Source organism: Bombina bombina, chromosome 4, assembly GCF_027579735.1.
Source record: "Bombina bombina isolate aBomBom1 chromosome 4, aBomBom1.pri, whole genome shotgun sequence".
Classification (NCBI taxonomy): Eukaryota; Metazoa; Chordata; class Amphibia; order Anura; family Bombinatoridae; genus Bombina; species Bombina bombina.
This window is the reverse complement of record NC_069502.1, coordinates 495,419,519-495,441,337: the sequence shown is the minus strand read 5'-3', so window position 1 is coordinate 495,441,337 and position 21,819 is coordinate 495,419,519. Positions and strand designations below refer to the sequence as shown.

At 39.4% G+C, this 21,819-nt stretch overlaps 1 protein-coding gene across 1 annotated transcript in view; it reads left to right on the top strand.

The window, feature by feature from the left end:
* LOC128656482 (dystonin-like) overlaps window positions 1-21,819 on the top strand; it is a 958,955-nt gene that overhangs the window by 469,581 nt on the left and 467,555 nt on the right. Inside the window, 3 exon segments of the mRNA XM_053710402.1 lie at window positions 11,832-11,951; window positions 12,777-12,872; window positions 12,956-13,083. Of these exon segments, the coding sequence (XP_053566377.1) occupies window positions 11,832-11,951; window positions 12,777-12,872; window positions 12,956-13,083 (344 nt within the window).

The window sequence follows — 21,819 nt, the reverse complement described above, 5'->3', positions numbered from 1 at the left end:
CGTAAGTGTCCCAGCTGTGTGTGCCGCTCTCCCCTTATATAGTGAGGGAAACTGCCACCCAGACATAACTTCGGCCGAGCAGGTGCGTTAGCTGCCTCCGCCCTGCCACCAGGCCTTACACTTAAGATGGCGCTGCTTCCTCCTCTGTGTGACCGCTCGCTCCGCCGTTTAGCTGTTACAGTAGTACGGAGTATGCAGCGGGCGAGCCGTTCTGTTTGGCAGGGTCCTGGGGTATTATGCTTCTCTCCTGAGTATGTTTAGGCGTTGTGTGAGGCTATTTTTGTTTAGGCTTAGAGATGTGGGCCTAGGAGCTATTCCTTCACGCGGCCATCTCTCAAAGCGGCCAAGCTCCGCCCCGATGATCAATCTTTTTTGTCAGGCTTTGGTCAGAATCAGGCCTGTGTTTAAAGTGTCTGTTTGGGCCAATGCATCCTGTTAAGTTACTATCTTGCAAGGTTTTGTTTCTGTTGGCAATTTCTTCTGCGTGGAGCGTGTCTGAACTTTCCGCCTTGCAGTTTAATTCTCCTTATCTTAGTTTTCATGCGGATAAGGCTGTTCTTTGCACTAAGTTGGGATTCCTTCCCAAAGTTGATTCTACTAAAAATATTAATCAGGAGATTGTTGTTCCTTCACTGTGTCGAAGCTATCTTCGTATAAGGAACGTCTGTTACATAATTTGGACGTGGTCCGTGCGCTTAAGTTCTATTTGGAGGCGACTAAGGACTTTCGTAAGTCTTCTGCTCTCTTTGTTTTTCTGGGAAGAATAGAGGTCAGAAAGCTTCTACTTCTACTCTTGCTTTTTGGTTGCGAAGTGTGATTCATATGGCATATAAGTCTGCTGGGGCCGTAGCCTCTTCTTGGGCTTTCAAAAACGAAGCTTCTATGGAGCAAATTTGCAAGGCTGCAACTTGGTCTTCTTTACATACTTTTTCCAAATTTTACAGATTTTATACTTTTGCCTCGGTTGAGGCAGTTTTTTGGAGAAAGGTTTTTCAAGCGGTGGTTCCCAACAGTAATTAAGATGAACCCATGGACTCACCATATCTTTAGAAGAAAACAAAATGTATGCTTACCTGATAAATGTATTTCTTCAAGATATGGTAAGTTCATGGACCCGCCCTTTTTGTTTTTGCTTTTAAGCGTTTTTGACTAAACCTCAGACACCTCCGCACCTTGTGTTGCTTTCCTTTCTCCACTTACCTTCGGTCGAATGACTGGGGTTTATGGGTAGGGAAGTGATACTTAACAGTTTTACTGTGCTGCTCTTTGCCTCCTCCTGCTGGCGAGGAGTGATATTCCTAACAGAGTAATTAAGATGAACCTGTGGACCATATCTTGAAGAAATACATTTATCAGGTAAGCATAATTTTTTTTTAAATATATATATATATATATATATATATATATATATAGATATATAGATATATATAAATAGATACAGTAGATAGATGTCATTTAATCTGAATTTCTTTCCAGTAGTATTGCTTTCTTTTAAAAAATAGGGCACAAAAGGAACATAATATAATATCTGTTGAGTTTAACCTTTCCTCTTTGATCACTGTTTTTATAATAACAAACATGCAAAGCGAACCACAAGATATAACTTTAAACACAGATGAGGCCCAAAGAAGGCCGAAATGATCATCTAGGGGGGGGTCATGTTTCTTGTTCAGAGGAACATTGCCTGGTATTTTGGGGGTGGACTAATCTTGTTATGCAGGGTCGGACTGATATACTTCAGGAATGTTCTGTGAAAAGCACCATTGAGCTAAAAGAGGCTGCTCCAAAGTGGTATCTCGCCATAGATCAAGCTACTGAGCTGTTGTTCATTCCTGGTAGAGCACTTCTCTCTCTGTATGGAATAAATTTAACTACACCTACCCATTTAACACAAGCAGTCATAACCCTGGATCCTGTTTTTTTTAATCAAGGAGCTCCACAGTTTAACAGGAAATAATCATGTTAGTTGCTGAGGATTAAATCTCTTTTCCTCCAGAATAATTGAGGTTTCTGTTTTTAACATATCAGCTAGCTGTAAAAACTTTACAAATACATTAACATCTTGCTTGCTGCTACTGTTTTTCAGTGCCCAAACTTCCTCTACCTGTTGCCATATATGGAGAACCCAATCCAGACTTTTACTGTAGTAGACAAGGCTTGCAACTGTCATTTTGTTACCAAATGTTTGTATTGCAGTGCACACTTCAAATTCTCAGAATTGGAAACTGCTAAATTTTCGGAAATAGGTGGCAAAATAAATAATGAAAGTATACTGCAAAGTTTATTTTACTATGCTAGTATTGTGAGCTCTATGTGCTCTCTATCCTTTCAAAGTATGTCCTCATGTCACAAACACAGAAGAATAAACAGTGCTCCCACTAACCCTCTGCGGGCCAGATTACAAGTGGAGCACTATCTTAATATATATTCATATATATTTATTTATTGCTGCCAAATGCTGTGAGATTTGCCTCTGCACTGCGCTAGGTGGTTTGCCATGTCTGTCGGCATTAAAATGAAGCTCCCATTGGAGCCTATGGAAGCGTGCTCTCGTGAGCGCTTGGCTTTAGTGCAATTTTCGCATTGCGCCACACTTGTAATACCACATTTACGTAGGCTGGTATTCCTGAATGAAGCGCAAATATAGCGCTCGCTTAAGCGCAAAATTACGCTTCACTCGTAATCTAGCCCTACATGGCCTATGAGTTTGTAAAAAATAATTATATCTAATATGCCCCTTTACTAGAGGTGGGACATGCTTCTATTCATAAAGGCCAATATTTTATTTCAATTAAAAGCTGCTGTTGTAATAAGCAATTATAAAAAAGAGAGAAAATGTGCCTACACAAGTTTCCTCTAGGGGCCACTCTTCACGGAGATATAAATATAAAAAACATCCTAATACACCTTGTGTGATAAACAATACAAAATACAAAAATATGATGAACAAAACAACACCAAAACAATTGTCAAAAAATAATCATAAAAGAAATAAAAAAAAAGTGGAGTAGAGGCAGCTCTCTGTCATAGGAAGGTCAGGATCCTGATGGTTCAAGCGATCTAGGGGAGAAAAACACAGAGGCGACCAATGGCCTAGTACCATCAACACAATATGGATACAAATAAGACAAAAGGCTACTCACAAACGAATAGCACCCGGAAGTGCTATGAAGCAGACTGGAACCTCACAGTTGTCCAGCTAGCTGTATAAGGGCAATCAAGTGTCAGATGTGGTCTCTTAGGTGTGGCCACTGATGTATTCCTATGATGATAAAAACAGAACTAACATGGCCCAGCACAGTTTGGCTCGAAGTAAGTGTAATGTAAGAAAACACACATTCTCCAATGCACCTCCAGGTGCAATACAAGCAGGCTGGAGCTTCTGTGACGCCCAGCTGACTGATCTCAGGTGATGTGCAGGTCACACAGCAATTTAAAGATAGGATAAAAAGTATAATTCAAGAAGCAGCAAGTGTATGATATAAAAATAAACTTTAATAAAAGTGACGCGTTTCTCAGCCACCCCAGGGCTGTTTCCTCAGGCTATTGTACAAAACATAAAACATACACTTGCTATTTTAAAAACATTGTGAGATATGATTAGAAAAGTGTTAATTGATGCCATGTGTATTCGATTTGCATTAGCTTTGGTTACCTTGGTAACGATAGTATATACACACCAAACGTTCATGCTTTGTCCAATGTGATCAACATATATATGAATAAATTAGGTTGTACATAATGCGGACCCACGGAACATTCAAAACGCAATCCCCCAATATAACAAACAGTGATACACTTAGGCCCAGAAACGTCCAGGTTCTAAGATCAAAATTGTAAGCACTAATTCGTATAGCATAACACATATAAGCCTCTTAAACATGAGTAAACAAAATGGATGTACCGATCGTTCACAGACTGTTGTTACCTGTTGTCCGCCTTTGCATTAGTTGGAGCGTAATTAAATGAATCGTAAGATTTACCAAAAGAATGTTCCATTCGCTTTGCCGCTGTGGCAATTTTTTATTGTTATAATGGGGGATTGTGTTTTGAATGTTCCATGAGTCAGCATTATGTGCAACCTAATTTATTTATATATATATATGTTGATCACATTGGACAAAGCATGAATGTTTGCTGTGTAAATACTATGGTTACCAAGGTAACCAAAGCTAATGCAAATTGAATACACATGGTATCAATTAACACTTCTCCAATCACAGCTCACAATGTTTTTAAATAGCAAGTATATGTTTTATGTTTTGTACAATAGCCTGAGGAAACAGCCCTGGGGTGGGTGAGAAACGCGTCACTTTAATTAAAGTTTGTTTTTAAATCATACACTTGCTGCTTCTTGGATTATACTTTTTATCCTATATTTGAATTGCTGTGTGACCAGCACATCACCTGGGATCAGTCAACTGGGCAGCTGAGAAACTCCAGCCTGCATGTATTGCACTGGGAGGTACATTGGAGAATGTAAGTGTGCTTTCTTACATTGCACTTATTTCGATCCAAACTGTGCTGGGCCATGTTGGTTATGTTTTTATCATCATAGGAATACATTGGTGGCCACACCTAAGAGACCACATGTGACACTTGGTTGCCCTTATACAGTTAGCTGGACAACTGTGAGGTTCCAGTCTGCTTCTTAGCACTTCCAGGTGCTATTCGTTTGTGAGTAGCCTTTTGTCTTATTTGTATCTATATTGTGTTGATTGTACTAGGCCATTGGGCGCCTCTGTGTTTTCTCCTCCTGTTGTATTTAACACACTGCTTTTCAGTTTATTTTCTACAAGAACTCCTAAATCCCTTTCCTTCTCTGTTTCTCCAAGGCTTATCCCATTTTAGAAATAGCGCTGCGGAATCTGTTGGCGCTCTACAAATAACCGATAATAATAATAATAAAATAGGTAGTCTGCTAATTTTTACTTCCAAAATGTAAAATCCTGTCATTGCTTAATTGATAGGATTCCGATCGAGCATACAATTTTAAACAACTTTCTAAATTACTTCTATTATCAAATTTTCAATTGACATAAGCTCAGGAGTGTACACTTGTCTGGAGCACTATATGGCATCAGTTTTGCAAGAATGTTATCCATTAGCAAGAGCACTAGATGGCAGCACTGTTTCCTGCCATGTAGTTCTATAGACACCTACCTAGGTATCTCTTCAACAAATAATACCATGGGAATTAAGCGAATTTAATAATAGGAATACATTGGAAACTATTTTAAACTCATATGTGCTGTCTGACTTCCAAAAGATCATTTCTGTTTTTCATATCCCTTTGAATCTCATTTTCTATTTACCAGCCCATTCTATCATTTTTTGCTAATTCCCTTGCAAACAAATTATCCTGCTCTGGCCCAATCACTTTACACAGTTTATTATCATCTGCAAAGAAAGATTTGTTGCTATCTAATCCTTTTCTAGGGTAATTTTAAACTTATAAAAAAAGAACTAGCTTTAATGCAAATCCTTGGGGGACTTAAGTTATTACTTTTTTCCAGTCTGTTCCATTTACTACAACACCTTTTTGTTTCAACAAGTATTTTATCCATATGCTAAAAATACAATTTCAAATGCTTTTTAATTAATTATTATGCATGCAATTTGTTTGCAGTGCAGTGCTTACTTGATTATATATACTATGTATATATACAAAAGCAGTTAAAGTGAATGTAAAGTTTCTTTCTTAAGACACGGTGAGTCCATGGAATCATCATTTACTGTTGGGGAATATCACTCCTGGCCAGCAGGAGGAGGCAAAGAGCACCACAGCAAAGCTGGTAAGTATCACTTCCCTTCCCACAATCCCCAGTCATTCTCTTTGCCTTTAGTGCAAGGAGGAGGTGAAGTTTTAGTGTCTGAAGAAAATGGATTTATTTCACTTTAATCAAGAGTTTGTTATTTTAAAAGCCAGAGTAGGTGTGCTCTGATCTTTCCCCTTTTTCAATGATTGGGTCTAGCCGTACTCCACGCCATTCTCTTCAGCAGGGCAGTGGTGGCTTTAAAGCAGTTAGGAGCTTGCAAGGTGGGCCTTGCTGCATTTTTCTAACATTGTGCTGCCCTAGTATAGAAAGCAAGAGTAGGTTTATTCTAGCCTTTCTTTTCTACCGAGGTCTCTGTGAGGAGTGGCATCCTCTTATACAAGGTGTGCTTTCCTCCTGCCGGACGGCTAGATGCAAGTAAGTGCTGTTGGATCTTCTATGTATGGGAGATTAGGCACTTTAAATAATTCTGCAATATATAATGGGACTAGATATATCCTAGCTTGGATATTAATTTTGGCAGGTGCAGGCACTTACTGTGACAGATAAGAGAGACACTGGTGTCCCTTTGTTAGTAATGAAGGGGTTAACCAACTTCATGAGGCTAGAACTTTTATTCTCACAGGAAAGATGTACTTTTCTTCTTAAAACAGAGAGAGTCCACAGCTGCATTCATTACTTTTGGGAAATACAGAACCTGGCCACCAGAAGGCAAAGACACCCCAGCCAAAGGCTTAAATACCTCCAACACTTCCCTCATCCCCCAGTCATTCTTTGCCTTTCGTCACAGGAGGTTGGCAGAGAAGTGTCGGAAGATTATGAAGTATTCTCTTATGTAGGGTAGTACTTTTCGAGATAGGATTGGAGTTTTAAGTAGTCCTGTCAGCCTCTCAGTGAGAGCATGGATGAAAGTTAGAGTCCAAATATGCAAAGAGAGTCTTTCTTTGAAATTATCCCGACTCATATTAACAGCTCCATAAGCAATCAGCGTTGACGAGTTTCGCTGCATGCTTTCATTACTCAAGTCCATGTCAGAAGCGATGTTACTATCTGTCAAACTTGAAGGACTGTGTTACTGTTTCCGTTAACATCGTTTAATTTTCCTTTCTCTGTGGGAATATAATGTAATGATAGAACTCAGGGTCTCAGTGGGACTCCATTATCTTTATGGAATCTAGGGTTAATATCTCCTGAGGGGGGTTATTGAACAGTGGGAAACTTTAATCATGTTTGTTATGTGATTCTGTCTGCTTATGTGTAGTGATGTTGGGGCTCATGGCCTTTACGGAACATATAGGTTTTTAGAGCTAGGCAGTTCTTGATGGGACTGGCATGCTTTTCTTTGGCCTATGGGTTGCACCTTGTGACTGGGCATGGTCACATTTTCGTCTCCATTTCCGAATTCTTGCCCGAGTGTCAGTGGAGAGGGTCTATTCTCTACTTGTCTGGGTCATAGGAGGTGGTGAATGCCCCAGCCATTGGGGGGGTGAGGTGCCAGTTATTTTTGTCCAAAATTGCCAGGTCAAGTTATGGAGGATTCTGATTTTTCTGAGGAAAATTTCTTGGATTCAGATTCTGTTACCTGCTTTAATTGTATGGAGGTTCAAGTAATCCAGCCCAATCAATTATGTTCCATATGCCATAATAGAGTGCTTTTTTCTCCCTCTGGGTAGAGATTGGAGACCAATGAGCTGTCCGCCTCTGAGGATTCTGGGTCCCACAAGGTGCGTTCCCTGGATTTTTCTGGTCCTACAAAGGCAGTTGTCCCAAATACCATTAACCCTTGTCCGGAAGGAGGTTTATTTCCACCAGAGGTTGCTGCTCGGTTGCGCATGGCCATATTGGTGGCGTTGGCGCGTTTACAACTTCTTGAGGACCAGCGTAGAGCTTATCCATCTCCTCTTTACCTAGGGGCGCCAGGTAAGATGGTTCTTTCCTCCTGGGGGAGCAATTCCCTCTGAGGCTTCAGGGGTACAGCCGTCAGGATCGGGGCCTTCAAATGCCCTGCCGGGGATGAGTTTTGGCTTTAGATTCAGTCTAATGCGCCTGCGTGTACTGCTAGGATAGGTACTGGAGGCTTTGGAGGATTTCTGTCTTCATTTGCCTCTAGATCCTCAATCTTCTGATTCTGATGCCGAACAGCGCTAGACGAGTGGAGGGATGTGGATCATACTCCCGATGTCTTTATTTGTGTATCTATTCTCAGTTCTGAGTTCTTAGAGGAATCAGGTCTCTGACAGGCTGGCCCTGTTAGTGTTTTCTATTCCTTTTCTTGGCGTTCACCTGCGGGTGCGGCCTACTTTCTTTTGATCTGGTTAGGATGTGTTTCTTTTATTTCCAGAGCTCGAGACTGTTGTACTCTTTCCTTTAAGAAAACTTTTTTCTTTCTGGGATTTTGATACTAGCGATTTAGTTCAAGTTGGTTGTTGCTTCCTGCTGAAGTCACACAAAAAAATAGGCAATATTTAAGCCTCAGAGCTTATATTGTCTTCTGTTTGTCTGTTTGTTTAGTCTAGCCCTGCTAGGGTTTAGAACTTTCAGTTAGCCCTTGAACAGTCATTTGTATCCTGGTCAGCAGGCTAGTACTGGTTTGGGTACTGGTTCACTCTGTTCGTTGAGGTTATATCAGATCTTTTGTATCCTTGACAACAGGCCTGGCCTGTTTAGGTACTAAGTTTGCTTTCCTCTTGTTACGAGGTTGATTTTCTTGTTTTCTACATGTTATAGAAGGCCCTTCTATCCTAGATATCAGGCTGGTCCTACGTTATTTAATCTTCGTGGGGCGTCCAATGTTGGTCGTACTCGATACTAAGTGTTTTGTCCCTGCATAGCTTACATGATTTGCTGGGGTTATGAATTCTGCTATAGCGGTATGTTGTAGTTCTTGAGGTCCTTGACCAGGAGCTAGAGTACTCCCTTCCGAGGGGGTTGGTTCAGATGACTGTGTGGAGATCTCCAGTACATGGTGTAGGGGGCGATTTTCCCCCCTATTGGTACTCCTTGTGGATTGGATTGTCCGATTTTCAGATCTTTCGCCAGTGTTTCTCTGCTCTTTTTTGAGGATTGCTACGCTTCGCTTCCCCTTGCCCTTTTGGGGTAGGATTTTCAGTCATCTGGTTGCGTGACTAGGTTCTTTGGGACAGTTTTTGCCCTTGGAGTACCCCCTTTTGATCCTATATATTTGGAGATCTGGGGGATTGTTGTGCAGTTTTCTCTTATCGTCAACCAATTGGAGTTTTAAGATACTCGTTCATTCGTTACTTCCTTGAGCTGTAGGTTTTCTGAGGGTTGATCCAGTTTGGATCTTTGGACACTGTCACATTCTCTCAATAGTGGAGTTCTGATTTTTTTGGGTCCTTCCTTTGTCTTCGGACTTTGTAGGTGTTATCTTTTGGGGCAGAGTGGACAGCCACTGGGATACTTCTTGAGAGATCGGGGTTCAAGACCCTATGGGAGTACGGCATGCATAAACTTTGGTGCAAATTTCATTCCAGGTAACTTTGTGGTTATTCAGCAATGTTTTTGGTCTGGATCCAGCACCTGGTTCTGGGGGTCCGAGTGTTTAACCTAATCCATGTCTTTGACTTGGCTTTTCGGTTACTCATTTTTCAAGATATTATAGTCTTGGTTCTGTCCGGCGTTCAGTGGCAGGCTTGTTTCCCGGTCCTGGGAAAATCTTCTTGTCCCTATTTGGGTGGTTCTTTTTATCTCTTATGGAGAGATGGAGGAAGTTTTTCTGGTAATTTCTTTTCTAGCAAATTTCTGGGTTTTCTTCTCTTGGAAGGATCTGGTCTACTGCACCTATCCAGTTGTCTCTTCCTGAGGTAGTTTTCCTCATTTGTCTCTGGGAGTTCAGTGGGTTGAGGTTTTCTCTTGTCTACTTTGTACCCTCCCTTCGGGTTTCTGAGGGGTACTGAGGATTGTATCCTGGATTTCGAGTTAGTCTCTCTCGGTGTTGGTGCCTCCTTTCCTGCTTCTTTTCCGTAGGATCTCGTGGTTGGAGGTTCATTGTCTGATCTCTGGGCCTTATCGATGCTGGGATTTTTTATCCTTCTTGTCCTTGGGGCATTGACAGTTGCTTCTGTGATAGGACTGTTCGATCGGCGTAAGCGTCAGGTCTTCTGACTGCTCTGTTTTGGCATCGACCACGTATATTGTCTCCTGAAGGATCCTTACTTCGGTTGGGCGGCCTTGCAGTTGGTTCGGGAACCTTCCCTTAGTGGATAGTTGATTTTTCCTATTGGTCAGGGTGTGTCCTCCCTTATCCCGGTTTCTAGTAGGGGGGGAGCTGGTCCGCCCTGCTTTCTGAGATCTTTCTCTTGTTCCTTCCAGGACTGTCCAGGTGCAAGTGTGCTAGCTACTTTGTTGGCTAGTTCCTATATTGTGACATTTAGTCTAACTGCCTATGCAATGGAAGCCTGCGGCTTTCATTTGTAGCATACACGGATGTTCTGTTCCATTTCTGTTATGTGCCTGGGGTTTTTTCTGACTAACGGATGTTCAGTTTCCTCTGTGCTAGTTAGCTATCTATGGTAAGGTAGTCTTGCTCTACCTTTTGTACTTTTGTCCTTCTGGGACTTTGGTTCTGGTTAAGAATTTACTTGGTTCCTTTTGGATCCATGTAGGAGGTGGTCTGGAATTTTCCTTGCTCACCTCAGTCGGTAGAGTATTCTCTATGGGACTTTGTCCTCTTGCAGCCTGGTAGCCGCTCTTTTTTTTTCTTCTAGAGTTATGCTAGGGGCTTCTGTCTAGAATTTTTTTTTTTTATCAGGTAAGCATAAATTTTGTTTTAATGAATAAGTGCCGGTGACTAAAAGGTATCTTAAAAACAGGGGCACTTTGATTAATTAAACTTAAAAAAGACCCTTATTTTTTAAAAATACTTACCTTTGCGTTATGGTAAGCATAACGCTGATCCTCTGCTTGCATCTACTGCTTTCATTAGCATATCGATGACGATCCGGCTTCCTCCAATCGTTGCTTTACCCCACAAGCTGGATGCCAAAGGGGGCACACAACGATTGGAGCAAGCCGGATTTGTCATCAATCTGCTAAAGAAAGCAGGAGCTGCGGGAAGAGGATCAGCGTTATGTTTACCATAACGCAAAAGTAAGTATTTAAAAAAAAAAAATGTAATTGTAAGGTTTAGTGAATGAAAGTGACCTTGTTTTTAAGATCACTTTTAGTTACCGGCACATATACATTTAACTTTACATTCACTTTAACAAAAAATAGAGTTGTCTTAGTATTGGCTCATCTAGTCTTCACATGTTCCAGTATGTGTTGAAACTTTAAACCTTATTATATTCACTGCTTTGTACTATAGGAGAAATTGAATTGCACCCAGACGTGTAAATCACATTACATTCACTTGCACCATTTTTTTATTTATCCTTCACTCTTTTATTAAGTTATTAAATTCTCATATTACTGCAGGCCCTCTCTAATTTTAAAGTACACCATTTTCTTCTTGAATTTCCCAGCTGTCTTTCCTCTTAACTATAAAGAAACTGTTTAGCAGTTATGTTGTTTTATGTTGATGTGTTATTTCATTATAAGTTAAGTGAAATGCAGTTATGGTTTATAGATAATGTCACCTTATAATGAGTTCACTAACACTAACAACTAGACTTTCATTAGTCCCAATCACTGTGGTAAAAGATTTCCATTTTCTCTAGAAATTCTTTTCTAGGGTATTGACATTTTGTAATTATATGGGTTATTTTTGTGTGTTAGAAACTGTATATTTTATGTTGAGTTAATAAAATGCTTCTATAATAGAAGGTTCTTTCAATATAATAATTTTATAAGCAATCTCTGCTTAAAAAGTATTACTTGAGAAAGCACCCATCCTTTTTACGCAACATGTCCTTTTTTATAATTACTTATCTTTTATTGGACTTACATTTTTAACTTACTGGCTGCTTTCAGTTGGTTTTTTTTGTGTGCAATGCCTGTTTTACTAGTTATTTTTAAAACATAGTAAACAATTTACTAGATTAAAACTAAAAAAATATAAGGCTGATATTGTAATTGCAATTCTGTGTTTTCCAGGATGTTGAGGTGAAGTGGATAGAATATCAGAATATGGTGAATTACCTCATCCAATGGATCAGGCACCATATTGTATTAATGTCAGACAGAAGTTTTCCAAATACTGCTGCAGAACTAAAGGTAAACATGAATATTGTTTTTTATTGTATGATACTTTGCTATAATGTGTATACAAATGTTAGTAGAAATACTAAATATAAATAACCCTTGTGTAAAACAGCTATGTTTCCGTCAACTCTGTTATCTTCTTAAACTATTTAGAAATATGTATAATTAGAATGATTTATTTTTAAAAATACAATAAAAATATGGAGGATACTGGGGCCAATAAATATAGGCATATTAGTTCTCACGATATGAATTTTTTCATTATTGTATTCATTCTAAATGCGAAACAAATGTATTGTTACTATATCTTTTTTCCTTCAGTTAAAAGCTACAATATTTTTGTCATCGATGCAGAAATTTGAGCAACATTAGAATGTTTTATTGAATGTTTGGTTTGAAGAGTTTTTTCTTTGTTAAAGGAACATAACAGTCAAAAAATGACATGCTCTAATTAATTATTTTAAAACTAGCACTCCGGCACTACTATGTGTTTAACCTCAGCACAGTGGTTAAACACAGAGTAGAAGTACAACTCAGGACGTGCAAAGCACTGCTGGCCCTGAGTGAAAACTGCCGTTGATCCAATAAGCAGCGCAAGTTACACAGCTGATTCGTGTGAGTGTGTGAAGTTCTCTAGTAAATTGATCATTTATTTTCTCAATAATAAAATATATTTCTTTAATGGCCTTTTTGAGGCTAATACATCATGTAAATTATGATGAATATAAGCTACGTAATATTAGATAGTATTAGTGTTTCGTTTTATTTTATGGAGAAATGATTGATAAATAATCCTCAAAATTCTATTGTAATAATGTTTGCTATTTTTATATGCAGGCACTTTATCAACAATACTTACAATTTAAAGAAAAAGAAATTCCACCAAAGGAGTCAGAAAAAGCAAAAATAATGCATTTGTATACTTTACTTGAGGTATGTATTTTAGGTAAAAGAGAGCAATTACATCAGGATATGTATTAATATAACACCTTACAAGTTTTGTGTTTGCTTTAAAGGCTTGGATAGAGTTTGGCCGCATCAAGCTTTGCCAAGGATACCATCCAAATGACATAGAAAAGGAGTGGGGCAAACTTATTATTGCAATGTTTGAAAGAGAAAAAAGCATAAGGCCAGAAATTGAAAGGTATGTATGGGTATTGGAGATTAAAGGGACATGAAACCCAAACGTTTTGTTTTATGATTCAGATACTTCCATTTTACATTTACCAGTTTTGCTTTATTTTCTTGGTATCCTTTATTGAGACAGCACCAATGCACTACCGGGAGCTAGCTGAACACATTGTTAAGCCAATGACAATAGACATATATGCGCAACCACCAATCAGCAGCTAGCTTCCAGCTCCTGAGCCTGCCTAGGTATCCTAGTTAATAGGGATAAGATCAAGCGCCCCGAATGTAACCTCTAGCTTCGTAGAAAGGCCTCCTAGCTGGCCGAAAAAATAAATAAGTATAGTAGTGAAGTGTACAAAGCACCTAAAACAAAGGCTGAGGTGGCTATGGGTGAATATGTCCCTAAACTGGATGAATGGATACAGTCTAACTAAAAATGATATTTAATACATAAAAGATCACAATAAAAACAGATGATGAGCACGGGGAAATCACAATTAATTACAATTATGGATCCATAATGTCTATGTTCAAAGGTGCAGAAGGATATCTGAGTATAAGGGAAATGAGTCCAATAGTGGTGTCCAGCAAAGGATAACCAAGCAAAGGATACCAAGAGTACTAAGCAAATTAAATAATAGAAGAAAATTGGAAAGTTGTTTAAAAATGTATGCTCTGTCTATCTGAATCATAAAATAAAGTTTGGGTTTCATGTCCCTTTAACTAGCATTAATAGCACCGTAATCATTTATTATTTTTATTATTATTAATAATATTTGCTTTCTTTAAATAATTTTCTTCCTCTTGCTTGAGTGCTAAAGGGTTATTTTTACTTATTTACTTTAAACCTTTATAATGAGAGAGAATAGTTGCACATACAACAGAGGCATATGGTGGACCACAGTTCATAAAAGATACATAAGACTAACATTTTGTGCTTACAGCATTTCTTGTTCTGTATATGACAAATTTGTATTATTATTTTTTTAAATTGCATTTTTCAATAGCAATGTAGGAGATGTCTAGGGCAGGGCAACCTTGGCCCTCCTGATGTTTCAGAACTACATTACCCTTGATGCTTAGGCCCAGTTGAGCATCATGGGAAATGTAGTTCTGAAACATCTGGAGGGCCAAGGTTCCCCATTCCTGGTCTAGGGGACTAAAGAATGATAGGTGAAAGGAGTTAACAAACTGAACAATAAACAACTTTCTGTGTAAGTTGTGTCATCCAATATTATGGTGTAAAGAATTATCTCACAAGTTATTTACAGGAATGATGGTCACTGCTTCAGCTACTTTCCTAGACTATCTTTTTGTGCTGCATGCGAGCATCATGTGATAATGCAGCTGGCACAAGTAAGGACTGTGCGTTATGGATATGAGTGGAATCCATCAGTTTATGAGACTTCTCCAGTTTTCTTGGCTGCAACAAATGCAGTAACAATGTTTCAGGCTATTGTAGGACATAATTAAGGGCATAAACCTATTCGCTGTTATTGCATTTGTTGGGCAATACAGGTGAATGAACTGGTAAAGGGACAGTAAACACTGAGGGCTAGATTACAAGTGGAGCACTAATTTATCGCGCACGCAAATGGGCAAATTAGACCGTTTACGGACGTACAATAAATAAAAAGCCATTACAAGTGGCTGGTTATTGCTACCTCTAGCTCGCAGTCTTAATTAGTGCTCAGAAAATTAACCAGAGATCAGATCTCTGCTTAATGTTCTAGATCTGCCCCAAATGCCCCCAAAATAGAGAATCTATTATATCTTTATAAAAAAGTAGCATTTTTTCATGAAAAAATATTGCACTAGGCTATTTTAAGGGGTTAAAGATTGGCAGGTGTGGAGTGTCTTTACATTGCGGCCTATGGGAACTGTGTGTTCACAGTAAATATACATGTATATGCTGATATACAATATATATTTACGTGTTAATATATGTATATACACATGTTAGCACATAAATAAGTAGCCAGTCAGTTGCACTCTCACAAACTTAATTCCTTGATACTAGGGTGCAGCAAGGGTAGATACAATCCAATATGAAGGCAAATGCACTCTCTGGGATTAAATCAAAGTGATTTTATTGCGTAAACATTTTCGGGCCTTCACCCCATCCTCAGACACTTCCTTCTAAATACAGGGAGAGTCCACAGCTGCATTCATTACTTGTGGGAATACAGAACCTGGCCACCAGGAGGAGGCAAAGACACCCCAGCCAAAGGCTTAAATACCTCCCCCACTTCCCTCATCCTCCAGTCATTCTTTGCCTTTCGTCACAGGAGGATGGCAGGGAAGTGTCATAAGATTTGGAGTAGTCTCTTATGGGGGGTAGTACCCTTCGGTATGGGACTGAAGTTTTAAGTAGTCTGGTCAGCCTCTCAGTGAGAGCATGGATGAAAGTCTGGAGATGCAGGGAGAGTCTTTCTACGAAGCCATCAACACTCCTATTAACAGCTCTTTAAGCAATCAGCGTTGACGAGTTTCGCTGCCTGCTTGCCTTCGCTCAAGTCCATGTCAGAGGCGCTGCTACAATCTGTCAAACTTGAAGGACCGTGTCGCTGTTCCACGGGATAGATTTTTTTAATCATGTTTGTTATATGATTTTGACTGCTTATGTGTAAGAACGTGGTGGCTCTTTAGCTGGGCTCGTTATACCATAAAACTACTGACTTTAGAATGCGTTACGGATCTTGGAGGTAGAGGCTGTACCGCTCACTTTTTGGCCTCCCAGGACAGACTCGTAATACCGGCACTATGGAAGTCCCATAGAAAAAAGGGTTTACGAAGCTTACGTAAGTCGTTTTCCGGTAAGGCCAAAGAAGTGTGCGGTGCTCCTAAACCTGCAAGACTCGTAATAGCAGCGGTAGTGAAAAAGCAGCGTTAGGACCTGTTAATGCTGCTTTTTCAGCTTAACGCAAAACTCGTAATCTAGCCGTTAGTTTGGAAGGGGATAGTTCCTACTGCGTAGTTGGGAGGAGCTTGTACTACGGCTCTTTGTCAACAGTCCTCTAATACGCAGGCTTTTCAGGAACGGATGTTCCCAACTATCTTTTCTTCCCGAGGAACGATACCTGATTGGAGAATCAGGAGTCCTTACCTATCTATGGTTTACTCTTACACTCTCAGGGAGATGCGGCGTAGTGGTTAGATCCACCGCTTCTGAATCGAAAGGTTGTGGCTTGGAACCCAGGTCAACTTCTGTGTTTTTTCTTCCAGACAGTGTGCCTGGAGTCTGCTAGCATCCCTAAGTAGAAGGTTATTCTGGGACCTTCAGTCAGTGCTGTTGGACCATATTACTCGTTATTGGAATTGATCTGATCCTAGCAAAGCTAGCGACATGTGAGACCGATTGTTCTTTTTATGTCCGTGAGTTAGTATCACGGTTTAAGGGTCTCACCTTCGTAGGTATTGTTACTGGGCATCATAGACTCCTATTTCTATGAGCAGATGCGAGAGAGGAGCTGGTGTGTTCTGGCTCTCTATTAGACTTTGGGAGTCTGTCTATATTTTTCCCAGGATGAGCAGGGGAAGGGCCCTCCTAGCGAGCGCTGGCTAGAACACTCCTTTTCGGGACAAATAGCTCTCTTCTCCTGAAGAATACCTTTGTCGTATAGCATGCGGTAGGTGTGGGTTGAATCCAGCAGCAGTCCTTGCTCTTTGATTGTTGGCTTGAAAGCGATTTTCGATTTCCTTAATGTTCTTCTGTTCCAGAGGATCATTGCACTAATAGGCGTTTCGTTGTTTTTGCTGGGGCGCTGACTACAGTCAGGCCAGTACCTTTATTGCTTCTTCTTGAAGCTTAGCCTCTTTTTTGGGGGTGGCACCGGATTGGAAAGTTCTTTGAATTCCTTTTTCAGCTATTTATTCCATTTGTAGATATTTTTTCTACATGCCAATGCCCCTTTGTTGTGATCTTACAAGATGTACTCCTTAGAGGAGTTTCCTTTTGTTAAGGTTGTTTACAAGTTTGTTAGGGTTTTCTCCCTAGGATTGTTATTTTAAATGTTATTCTCTTTTCTAAATGGAAAAGGGTTTTTCCCTCAGGGAATCTTGCCTTGATGGTCTTGGGACTCGGAGGCTTGGTTGCCTTCTTTATTGTAAATGGAGTGGGTTTTTTCACTTGACCTGGGAGTCATTGGGTTTCAAGCCTCCTCAGAGGTTATGGCTCAGTTCAAGATCAGTGACGTCTTCTTGGTTTTCGGGCATGGGATCTTTATGGATCTGATTGTTGGGCGGCCATCTGGTCCTCCGTACATTTGTTTTCTTTTTACTTCTGTTGCAGCAGCATCAGGAGAATGGGTTGGTTGCTGGCTGTGGTGCCCTCAAACTTGGGCCGCCTTCCTTTATGCCCACCTATTAGCATTAAGTGTCCTCTGTAGCTTGGGTATTAGTTTCCCCTTTGTTCACAAATACCGTACATGCATGGCTTTGCCATTGTTTTTCACTAATTAGAAGGCCACTAATTGCAGTTGTGCACCACACTTCTGAAATTCCTGGTATTGAAGGGTTTAATTAGTTAGCTGGTAGGGGTAATAGTATTATAATGTAGGTATTATCCTCCTACCTGACACCTCCCTGATCCCTACCTGATTCCTCCCAAAAAGCTCTCCACCCACACTCCTCACCACCATCTTAGGTACTCAAATAGAGCACACAGGTGGCACACAGAATAAGGCAACAGCACCTTTATTGAGCAAAGTTTCAGGGCACCTGCCCCTTTATCAAGCTAAAAAACAATAAACCACATTTAACATTTTTAGGTACTTTCAACAGAGGTAACCAATCACATAGCCATGGGAGGGGTTTGAGAAAAGATCACACAAGACCTCATATACATAATTACCAAACATATTTAACCCCTACACTCCCTATGTGAAAAAAATGGCACCAAATTAAAAACAAGTGCAGCAAGTTGCTATGTATACTAAGGAAAACAGATTCCAAATGTATGTATGCTTACTTCATAATTAATTGATAGCAATACATAGCTAACATAAAAATCAAATTAAAGGAAGCAGGTCAAATTCCAAATCCACATTTCAAATCCACCTAGCTTCCCTATAGAGCAGCCCTATCACCACCTCTGGTGCGTCTCTGGGCTTGATCTATCATCATAAACCTAAGTTGGCTGACTTGGTGGCCTTTTTCTAAAAAATGCGCAGGAACAGGGAGGTGAGCTGTATTCTCATTTCTTTTTTCAATCCTTTATTTATATATTCCAACAGTGCACATCATATATCTATCATATCCCTTTATATTTTCCTTTGCAACTCACAGGGAGCAAAGGAAAGAAACATAACAAAAATAATTTAAAAATCGATTTACAAACAATTATCTGACATCGGTTATATTTTAGGCATATACCAAGGAATAGTCAATAATCATTGCAGAGTAATTACTACGATACTAAATCCACAACATAGCCTTATTTTACTCTAATGTTTCTATAATATAGAACCTATAACAACTAATTTTAACCTGTATAGTTCAGGAAAAAGACAAAAAAGACAAAAAATTGTAACTATACACTGTTTTCATAGTAGTTTTCTTTAGTAAAAAAATAAGATAAAAAATAAAAAGAAAGAAAAAAAAAAAAAGAAAAAAAAAAGAAAAGGGGGTATATAGTACCCGCTTCTCCTCCACTCCGCCACCTCCCCCCACGCCCAGTAAGCCTCATTCATGGATACTCCCTAGATTATCGGCTCCTTCGAAAACTGATATCAGGGACCTGTCTCCCTAGTCCGTACTAACCAAGCAGTGGGAAATAAGTTGGAAATAACAAGTTCTGCAAATGGGATAGAGTTAAAAAATGGGGTAAGTATAACTCTCTGAATTGCAAGAGAATTAGCTTTAATTATAGGGAGCCACTCCAGAAGGAAGCCTCTTATCCTGATATCAGTTAGAAATTTCGTATGGTAAGATTCAAACAAGATCTGATGCTGTATATCTTTCAAAAAAAACGAGAAACTTGGAGCTGCATGGTCTTCTCATTTCTAATGGTGGACTTGTGCTGACAAATGCGATCTTTGACCTTCTGGGTCATCTTACCTACATATAACAGCCCACATGGGCACTTTAACGCATAGACCACATGGGTTGAGTTACATGTATAATACCCCTTAACCACAAATTTCTCATCAGTATATGGATGTGAGATAACACCCCCTTTAATCACACTGCTACATTGGGCACATCCCAAACAGGGAAAAGTGCCATTCTTAGGTTTGCCAAAAAAAAATTGTCTAGACTTATTCTCGGGGCCTAGACAAGGCAGGGATAGTTTAAAATTATTCTATTTCAGGGCAGGCTTCCTTTAATAAAGGCCAATTTTTCTTGATTATGTTACAAACTTTTTGGCTCATGACATTATATGAGGTAACAAAGTTCATTATTTTAGATACAGGGATTGTATACCTTTTAGGGGGGTCCTTTAGGGATTTTTCCACATTGTCTAGCATCTGATTGTCATAGCCACCCTGGGTAAATTTACTCTTCATTTCGGCCGATCTGATCTGCCTCATCATGGGATCTGAAACTATCCTGTCAACACTAATTTTGGGACACTGTCAAAAACTTTAGGGGGATGAAAGCTTTAACGGTGTAACAAAGTATTACAATCTGTAGATTTCACAAATAAGTCAGTAGTAAGGGAACCATTCTACTTGAGTACCATAGTGTCTAAGAACTCCACCCTTTGATAGTCCTCCTTACAACTAAATTTTAGGAAGGGGACTGCACTTTCAATATTATTCTTCAATTGTCTCAGTTTGTCAGGGGGGCCCCGCCAAACAATGAACAAGTCATCAATTTAGCGGAACCACCCCTGGCAAAACTGGTTGAACAGGTGGTCACCATACACTACTCTTTCCTCAATAGAGTCCATAATCAGACAGGCATAAGCTGTGGCCACGTTGGACCCCATAGCCGTCCCAGTCTTTTGCATGTAGAACTGTTTCTCATGCAAGAAAAAATAGTTTGTCAAAACCAGATCAAGTAATTATATAAGCCATTCCTGTCCATTCCATTCTATCAGCCAATCTGAATTAAGGTAGAAAAAATCCTATTGGCTGATGCAGTCAGCCAATGGGATTGAAGTTCAATCCTATTGGCTGATCCAATCAGCCAATAGGATTGAGCTGGCATTCTATTGGCTGTTCCAATCAGCCAATAGAATGCTAGTTCAATCCTATTGGCTGATTGCATCAGCCAATAGGATTTTTTCTACCTTAATTCCGATTGGCTGATAGAATTCTATCAGCCAATCGGAATTGTAGGGACGCCATCTTGGATGACGTCACTTAAAGGTACCTTCATTCTGTGTAAGTCGTCGGATGAAGAGGATGCTCTGCGCAGCGTCAGATGTCTTGAAAAATGGACCCGCTAGGCGCCGGATGGATGAAGATAGAAGATGCCGTCTGGATGAAGACTTCTGCCCGTCTGAAGGACCTCTTCTTCCCGGACCTCTTCTTCATTGAGGACTTCGGCCCGGTTGGGTGAAGACTTCTCAAGGTAGGGTGATCTTCAAGGGGTTAGTGTTAGGTTTTATGAAGGGGGGATTGGGTGGGTTTTAGAGTAGGGTTGGGTGTGTGGGTGGTGGGTTTTAATGTTGGGGGGTATTGTACTTTTTTTTACAGGTAAAAGAGCTGATTACTTTGGAGCAATGCCCCGCAAAAGGCCCTTTTAAGGGCTATTTGTAATTTAGTATAGGGTAGGGCTTTTTATTATTTTGGGGGGCTTTTTTATTTTATTAAGGGGATTAGATTAGGTGTAATTAGTTTAAAAAACTTGTAATTTTTTTTATTATTTTCTGTAATTTAGTGGATTTTTTTTCGTACTTTAGATAATTGTATTTAATTGTATATAATTGTAGTTAATTTAGGGAATTAATTTAATTGTAGTGTAGTGTTAGGTGTAATTGTAACTTAGGTTAGGTTTTATTTTACAGGTAAATTTGTCTTTATTTTAACTAGGTAGTTATTAAATAGTTAATAACTATTTAATAACTATTCTACCTAGTTAAAATAAATACAAAGTTGCCTGTAAAATAAAAATAAACCCTAACATAGATACAATGTATTTATTAGTTATAGTGTAGCTAGCTTAGGGTTTATTTTATAGGTAAGTATTTCGTTTTAAATAGGAATAATTTAGTTAATTGTAGTTATTTTATTTAGATTTATTTAAATTATATTTAAGTTAGGGGCGTGTTAGGGTTAGGGTTAGACTTAGATTTAGGGGTTAATAACTTTAATATAGTGGCGGCGACGTTGGGTGCGGCAAATTAGGGGTTAATAAATGTAGGTAGGTGTCAGCGATGTTAGGGACGGCAGATTAGGGGTTAATAAAATTTAACTAGTGTTTGCGATGCGGAAGTGTGGCGGTTTAGGGGTTAATATATTTATTATAGTGGCGGCGATGTCCGGTTCGGCAGATTAGGGTTTAAAATTTTTATTTTAGTGTTTACGATGTGTGTGTGTGTGTGTGGGGGGGGGGGGGGCTCAGTTTAGGGGTTAATAGGTAGTTTATGGATGTTAGTGTACTTTTTAGCACTTTAGTTAAAGGGACAGTATGCACTCATTTTCATATAACTGCATGTAATAGACACTACTATAAAGAATAAGATGCACAGATACGGATATAAAAATCCAGTATAAAACTGTTTAAAAACTTACTTAGAAGCTGACAGTTTGGCTCTGTTGAAAAGGTAGCTGGAAAGCCCACTGCAAGTGGCAAATAAGAC